Here is an 8,224-nt window from a genome sequence, read left to right on the forward strand (position 1 = left end):
AGGCTCCAACATCCAGGACCAGCACCTGCTAGATCCCAGCTTGGGCCATGGGTTACTCTACAGAGATGCTCTGCAGGGACTGCAGTATCTCGAGAAGGGGTTTCAGACTTCCCAGGGGGACAGATCACCCAAATTCAAAAGGGGAAGAAGGGACATAGGACCATGACCCATTTCCAGAGTGGCTGTTTCTTCAAATTGTGAAAATAGCCCCAGCAGAAACGCCCTTGGCCAGAGCTGCATCGGCTGCGTCAAGCTACGACAGTACACAGCATTTCTGTGCCGGTCAGTGTCGGGAATCTCTTTGCTGGTCTGTTTGTTTGCAAAGGGAAACAAAGTCCTTGGGCTCAATGAGCCTCAGTACAAATGAATACAGTTAGTTTTCCCAACTAATCGACTTTTTATGAGTTTTGATGTGTTTCCAGCCTAATTTTCACCTGCTCATTCTTGTACCTTTGTTTAGTACACCTCTTTTTTTCCTTTTGGTCTTCAGCCCTAGCTCTGCATGCCTCTGGGGTTTGGGTTTCTCCTGTTTGATCTTCCTATAGGCAGCAATCTATCCTCCACTATACGACCCTCTCAGGTTTTGCCGGGCTGAACAGATTGAACTCAGCCTGAGGCTTTCTTGGCCATGCTGTCCTCTTCCCATTACATGCTCCAGTTTTGCTTCTTATTTTTGCACAAACACAGGTAGAACCATCCACCCTGTTTCTGGCAGGGGTCACATCCTTGCCCAGCGCTAGTCTCATCTTCAATGCACCACCAGCACCGCACCCACCTCTGTCTGAACCCTCCCATTCACAGCAACGAGTGATGTTAATTTGATGAACCTTTTGCAAATCTTATTCTTTCCAGTGGCACACTGCTCTGGCTTCAGGCCCTTTCCTTGCAGAACTTCAGTGTGCCACCATGAAGGGATGGGAGGACAGCAAACTCTTCCATCCTCTGAGCATCTCGGGACATGCTTGGGGCAGTGATTTGCAAGGGACGTGCCTGGAGCATCAGCTGCATAACAGCAATCGGGAAGCAAACTGCTAATCCAAAAGAGACCCTTGGGGTCTTGCCAGTGCAGCCACAGTAGGATAAGAAAATGGCAGTTGCCCTTGTTTTCCAAATCTGACCGAGCCGTTCAAAGCATCGCAAGGTGGGTGCAAGACCCTTTCTCATCAGAGCTAGTGTCCAAGCTCGCCTGATGGCAAATGGTTACAGCGCGGATGCTGGCTCCAACCTCCACAACGAAGCCTTTTCCCGCTTTTAGTAACCTATTTTCTTGCAGTGGATGGTCCCTCAGCCCCAAAAACCCCATCAGACACTTTCTAATGAAGTTAACATAGCTATATTTCCCCAGTTCTGTGCACAAAGGATTGATTTAACTTGTCGAAAGTAGGTATTTGTACTAGGACACGTCAGGGCAGCCGAGCAGCCCGCAGCGGCTGGCACGTAAGAGACGGGACCCGAGTGTCGAGAGGGTTTTGTTTGCTCCGTGTTTTCCTGGAACAGCTCGGTCGCTTTGTGCACGCAAGATATATAAAGAAAAAAAGCCGATGACAAGACTGGCTGCTGCATGGGGCAGCAGGTCACGTCCTGGCAGAGCTTCACAGGATGTGAAACTCCCTGGGGGAAATAGGGCGGAGGAAGAGGAGGGCTCACTGCAGAAATCCCAGTTTGCCCTCCCAGTTGGCCAGTGGGACGCTGGGCTCAGCTGGCATCTCTCACAAGGACAGTCCACTCCAACCTCCAGCCCGTGGCCAGGCTGTGAACATGGGGGTGCTGGGTGGTCTCCATCCCTCGTCCAGCCACCTCAGGGGCAGAAATCCACTTACTCGCAGTGGGGCCAAGAGCACGGGGACCCTCATCCTGATGGTGTGCCTTTGGGGTGAGTGGCATTCGCCTTCGCTGCTGACTGCAGAGAGCCCGTTGGCCACATGGGCTCCTCCAGCCTGCTCAGCTAGCACTTCGTGGAGCACAGCACAGGCTGGTCGGGGGTCCTGGGTTTCACTCAGGTGTCTGGGGCAGGAGGATATGGCTTGTGATGGCTTCGGAGGAGGGTGAAAGTTTTTTTACCAAAGTCAGGAGCTCAGCTATTCTCTGCTTCAGCTACTTTCTGCACATGCGGTTTTGCCCCGTAATCAAAGGCTTATGCCCCATAATTAAACGCTTGTGAGCGTTATGAGAGTGGAGGGAAGCATGCCCGATCCTGAAGCTGTCTCGTAGCTGGTCATGGCCTCCTGACCTGCTGTAATCTTGGCTTATCCCAGACCGTATATGGCAAACTCATGGTATTGCAGCATGGAGGGGGCTTGGCCAAACCCAACAGCACTGTGCATTAACAGCGGTGGCTCCCTATATGATGGAGAGGTGAGCAAGTAGGGACATACATTGCCGGGACAAGGCTGGTCACTCGTGGATGCGCAGCACAAGGAACTGAACAGGTTTTGGGCTAACAGGGCAGACAGGCAAGATGCTGGCAATAGACACGTCCCTTCTTGTGCTCAGGCAGAGCCACAAGGAAGCTGCAGACCCTACAGGTCTGTTACCCGCAGGCATGGTTTGCCCTCAGACACCGGTGCAGAGATGGGGAAGAGCTCTGCTGCAAGAGCAATGTTGTGCCGATGGTTCAATGGCAGCTTTGCTCTGGAAACGGTTAAGAAAGGGCTCAGGGCTTTGCCAAAGCTGCCCCAGCTCAGAGCAGAAGATGGTTACTTGATTTGGGCAACCTTCTTAGTGCTGTTTCACATTTACGAAGAGCATGAGCAGAAACATCTTCTGATCAGGTTTGGAGTGAGCAAAATTAGGAACGTCTTTTCCCTGCTGGTAGAGATTTCATTTTAATTTCCAGGCTGATCAGTTTCTAAGGCCAGTTTGTATCACTGCCTCTTGGAACTAAAATTTTGCTTTAACTCGCTTGGGTTTCCTCCTTCTTTGGTGACCTGTTCATTAACAGTACAACTTTCCCACCTTTTTTTTTTTTTTTTTTTTTAAATCCTGCTCCTGGAAAATTCAGTACAGCATTTGGCTCTTCAACAGTCAGTATCTCCTGACTGGTTGGAGACATCTGGGCTTGGACTTGTCCACCCAAGTACAGTCAATGCACATGTGGCCAGGCAGTGCTTATAAGAAACATGCCAAGAAATCTATCATCTGATTTATTGCTTATCACAGGGTAGCCTCATTGATCCTAGTAAAAATAAGAGAGGTGCATGGAGAAAGGATGAAACAGAAGAGCCAGCCATCGTCAGGACTGTGCTGTTAGCCTGGGAGAGCTTGCAAACTGGAGACCGAGTGCTCACAATGCATCTGGTTCAGCCTCCTCGTAGAAGTGAATTTTGAGTGGCAGCTTTGCAAAGGGGCTTTATTGCAAACACAATTTATTGCAAACACACTTTATTGCAAACACACTTCATTGCAAAGACGCTTTCCTGTTCCCCACTGCGCAGCCTGAATGGCAGAGTTGAGCTAGGCACGCCTGCATGCCGCGTGCCATAGCTGCCCAGATGCTGTTTGTATCTGAATGACTCAGGGATTTGTTTTTTAACCTTTTTCATCCTCTTTCTGGCCCCTGTGACTTCCCAAGTGCTACATCTGGCCCCGCACTTGCCGATGGTTGGACCCACACACAGATCAGTGCCTGAGCACTTCGGAAATCATTATCCACGGTCGAAAAGCTTATTTACACAATGCAATCATATCCCTCTTGAACTTTTTTTTCTGCTGACCCTGATGACTAGGTCAGACCGGTCTCCACATGACTGATGGAGACCAGGAGACTGCTGACCGGTCTCCATGTGACTGATGTCCAGTTACGGCTCCTTTCTGCACTGTTTCCCTTTGGTTCATGCTCTTGCAAAAGCATGCCTGTGGGACCAGCGGCAATCTCTCACCGTGGGTCTTGCACAGTGCCAAGACCTTTAGCTCAAGCATGTTTCCACTTGTCCCTGCAAGCTTGCCACGCAGCTGGACTCCAAGGCATTACCCACTCTTGATGGTGAAGCTACATCTTTGCTGCTGGCCGCTTGTACAAAAACATGCATAAGTGCAAATACCTATTTTTTCTGCTTGTTATATATGCAAGAAAAGGGCTCATGGGGTGTGGGGTCCACACTGAGGTTAAGATGGTTAAATTCAGGGTTTAGATGCAGAGATGGGGCTCAGCTGACTACAGCTGCCCAGGGTCATCTGTGATGCCCAGGGCAGGTGTGGGATGGTCACCACCACCTCTGAAACCCTTTTGGGGGGGCAGGAACCACCTCAAACTTGTGAGCAGCCGAGATCCATCCACCTCCAGGATTTCACCTCCCCTCCTCTTTCCCCTCTTGGCTTTGCAGGCACAGCCGCTGGGAGTCCAGGGGGGTTCCTTCGCCTGGCAGGTGGCCCTGGCCGCTGTGCTGGGCGGGTGGAGGTGTTCCACAATGGGACATGGGGTACAGTGTGCGACGACAGCTGGGGTTCCCGCGAGGGCCGAGTCGTATGTCGGCAGCTGGGCTGCGGGACAGTGCTGTCGGTGGCACCAGGAGCTCGGTACGGAGAAGGGACGGGACAGATCTGGTTGGACGAAGTCAACTGCACCGGGGAGGAAAGGGACCTCTCCGAATGCCAAGCCAAGCCATGGGGTGAACACAACTGTCATCACGTGGAGGACGTCAGTGTTGAGTGCTCAGGTAGCCCGAGACAGCAGCCATCCAACTGTGCACCACCTCCACCCCTACATCCCTTCCTGCTGTACTGGCAGTGATGCACAACCATTCTCCGACTGTCCCCCTTGCAGACTCCAGCATCACCGCCCTGGGTACCCTCCAGCTGCTCAACGGCCCCAACCGCTGCGCCGGGAGGGTGGAGGTGCTCCACAATCACATGTGGGGGACAGTCTGTGACGACGGCTGGGACCTGGTGGACGCAACGGTAGTGTGTCGGCAGCTGGGCTGCGGCACGGCACTGTTTGCCACCAGTGGGGCTCGCTTTGGGAGGGGCAACGGTCCCATCTGGCTGGATGAGGTGAACTGCACCGGCACCGAGGAGACCCTCTTCAACTGCAGGGCCAGCGCGTGGGGGGACAACAACTGCTTCCATGGGGAGGATGCTGGAGTGATATGTTCAGGTAAAACTCACCTTGAGGTGCGAGAGGGGTCAACGCCAGACTTTCAGGGTTTCCTAAGGGATCACGGGATGGCTCTTGCATCCCTCCCAAGGGTGCTTGCCCACAGCATCCCCTTTGCAGCTCTGGGGAGCACCTGCAGCACACAGGCGGGCAAGTTGCCCTGCAAACCCTTCGCCCACCTCCTGCTGCCGTGGATCCAGTGCTAAGCTGCAGGAAGAGCAAAGGACCATTTGTTTGCAGTTGTGTGCATGGATGACCGAGGACCTACCCCAAAGCCTGGTTTGCCTTGGGGGCACCTAGGCTGTACCATGCAAAGCTTTCTGCAGGCATAACTCACCCTCTGCAGTTCCTGGCCATCCAGCCAGGCCACGTCTGTCTCACCCATCGCCCACGATGCAGGGCTTTTGACGGAGTTTTTGATGTATGTGTGGCTCAGCTCTTTTACTTGGGCTGCGCAGCAGGGAGCAGGAAAGCACCTTTACAATAAGGTGACTTTGCAATAAAGTGCCTTTAGAATAAGATCCTGCATCTGGGTCGGGGCAACCTCAATACAGGCTGGGGGATGAAGGGATTCAGAACAGCACTGCCAAGATGGAACTGGGGGTATTGGCGGATGAAAAGCTGGACATGAGCCGGCACTGTGTGCTTGCCAGCCACAAAGTCAGTCATATCCTGGGTTGCATCCAAAGAAACATGACCAGCAGGTTGAGGGAGGTGATCTTCTCCCTCTGCTCTGCTGTAGTGAGCCCCCTCCCCGCAGTACTGCCTTCAGCTCTGGGGTCCTCAGCACAAGAAGGACATGGACCTGTTGGAGCAGGTCCAGAGGAGGCCACGAAGATGATCCGAGGGCTGGAGCACCTCTGCTGTGAGGACAGGCTGAGAGAGTTGGGGTTGTTCAGCCTGGAGAAGAGAAGGCTCCAGAGAGACCTTATTGTAGCCTTGCAGTACCTGAAGTGGCTTATAACAAAGATGGGGACAAACTTTTTAGCAGGGCCTGTTGTGATAGGACAAGGGGTAATGGTTTTAAACTCAAGGAAGGTAGATTTAGACTAGATATAAGGAAAGAAATTTTTACGCTGAGGATGGTGAAACACTGGCACAGGTTGCCCAAAGAGGTCGTAGATGCCCCATTCCTGGAAACATTCAGGGTCAGGTTGGACAGGGGGCTAAGCAACCTGATCTGGTTGAAGATGTCGCTGTTCATTGCAGGGGGCTTGGACTAGATGACCTTTAAAGGTCCCTTCCAACCCAAACTATTCTATGATTTTTATAAAGTGACTTTGCAATAAAGTGTCTTTGCAATAAAGCCGTTTTGCAAAGCCACTCCTCAAAATTCACTTTTAAGAGGATGCTGAGCAGTGCAGGCACTTGGTCTCCAATTTGGGCCCTCACCATGCATGGAAGATGCTCATGCTGGAGCAGAAGTAGCCATGGCTCTCCCGGTGCACTTACCCTTGTGTGTTGTTGGCAGCTCCGCAGGTGTCTGTGGCTGCCGAGCTCCGCCTGGCCAACGGTTCAACGCGCTGCAACGGCAGGGTGGAGGGCACCCACAGGGCAGCCCTGTGTGATGAGGGCTGGGGTCTGGCTGAGGCTCAAGTGGTGTGCAGGCAGCTGGGGTGTGGGAGAGCGCTGTCGGCACCCGGCGGGTCGCATTTTGGGCAAGGACCCGGGCAAATGTGGCCCAACAGCATGAGCTGCCTGGGCACGGAGATTTCCCTCACTGTGTGCAAGGCGAAGCCCTGGGGCAACAACACTTGTCACCATGGGAGAGAAGCTGGCGTGGTGTGTGCAGGTAAGACCCTCAGGAGCAACGCGGCATGAGAAGTGGTGGGTCTTGGTCCGTCACCTTGATTTTCCGCCTCCACAAGCAGCTCCAGACAATGTGCCCTCTTCATGGGCATTTCCATTATGGGGTGTTGTGGCATGTCTGGGGGGCTAGAGAAATTTTGGGCGTCCTCCTGGAGGGGGTCAGTGCTGATGCCAGTGGGTGGGATGCTGCCACGGTGCAGCTTGCAGCCTCTCACCCCTTAGCCATCAGGGACTAGGGATTAGCCAGCTCCTTTTTGCAGTGGTTAGATGAGCACTTGGTGTAACGCTCAGTGACCTGAGAAGGTGCCAGAGCAGTTTTCCTTACCCTGGGGTCACAGCGTGCTGACCCTTCCCCGTATTTTCCTCTTTTAGGTAACTCAGAGGGCGACGAGGTCCGGCTGGGGAACCATGGCAGCCGCTGCGCTGGCAGGGTCGAAGTCTTCCATAACAAGCACTGGGGGACCGTGTGCGATGACAACTGGGACCTGCTGGATGCCGAGGTCGTCTGTCGGCAGCTGGGCTGTGGACGAGCGCTTTCAGCCCCCGGGGGGGGTCAGTTCGGACGTGGGGAGGGCATCATCTGGATGGATGAGACAAACTGCACAGGGATGGAGAGTACACTGACGGCTTGCCGGGCCCGGCCATGGGGCATCAATAATTGCTACCACGGGGAAGATGCTGGCGTGGTTTGCTCAGGTGACCAATGCTCCTTCAGCATTGCTCCACGTAAGGTGGCGGGAGGGGAGGGGGGTGTGTCATGATGGCAGGTCTACACCCTCAGGTAAGACTGGAGGTCAGCATCAGCAGCCAGGAGGGTTTTCCTGGACCCTCCCTGCATGTGGTGGTCCCATTGGAGGGCTGCTCTTCCTATCCCAAGGTGCTTATTTAAGGTGGTGAAATCCTGCAGGGATCCCTAGTTCCCACCCCTCCGGGAACCTTCCAGCTTCAACACCACAACCAATTCATTGTGGGGAAGCTCGTTGAAAGTGATCCATCTGGCAAGCAATTCTTGCAGGGAGTGGGGCTGGGGTCCAAGAGGATGCAGGACCAGCATGGACGACCCTCTGCAGAGAGATGCTTTGGTGCAGGGTGCTCTTGGGGGGGAGTTTTGGGTTTCACCCCCCCCATTCTCCCCTCCTCTGTGCCTTTTGGCAGCTTGAATTGGGGCTGGGAGCTTAATTGCAATAGGATAAGCATGGAAGGAAACAGGTGGCTGTCTGAAGGCATTAATAACTCCCTTGGGTGTTTGCAGACTCAATCATCCCCGAGCCGGCTCATGTGCGGCTGGGAAACGGCTCACACCGTTGGGCCGGCCGGGACCAG

The 8,224-nt window shown here is 53.7% G+C and overlaps 2 protein-coding genes across 2 annotated transcripts in view; both read left to right on the top strand.

Moving 5' to 3' along the window:
* LOC104164502 (deleted in malignant brain tumors 1 protein-like) overlaps positions 1-7,662 on the top strand; it is a gene marked incomplete at its 5' end in the record, with an annotated part of 13,010 nt that extends 5,348 nt beyond the window's left edge. The window contains 4 exon segments of the mRNA XM_009703846.1: positions 4,323-4,674; positions 4,788-5,092; positions 6,564-6,884; positions 7,274-7,662. Coding sequence (XP_009702148.1) covers positions 4,323-4,674; positions 4,788-5,092; positions 6,564-6,884; positions 7,274-7,662 — 1,367 coding nt within the window.
* LOC104164503 (deleted in malignant brain tumors 1 protein-like) overlaps positions 7,662-8,224 on the top strand; it is an 11,143-nt gene continuing 10,580 nt past the window's right edge. The window contains exon 1 of the mRNA XM_009703847.1: positions 7,662-7,668. Within this exon, the coding sequence (XP_009702149.1) occupies positions 7,662-7,668 (7 nt within the window). The remainder of the gene's footprint in view (positions 7,669-8,224) is intronic.

The sequence above is a fragment of the Cariama cristata genome, unplaced genomic scaffold (genome assembly GCF_000690535.1).
Source record: "Cariama cristata isolate BGI_N322 unplaced genomic scaffold, ASM69053v1 scaffold9027, whole genome shotgun sequence".
NCBI classification, from domain to species: Eukaryota; Metazoa; Chordata; class Aves; order Cariamiformes; family Cariamidae; genus Cariama; species Cariama cristata.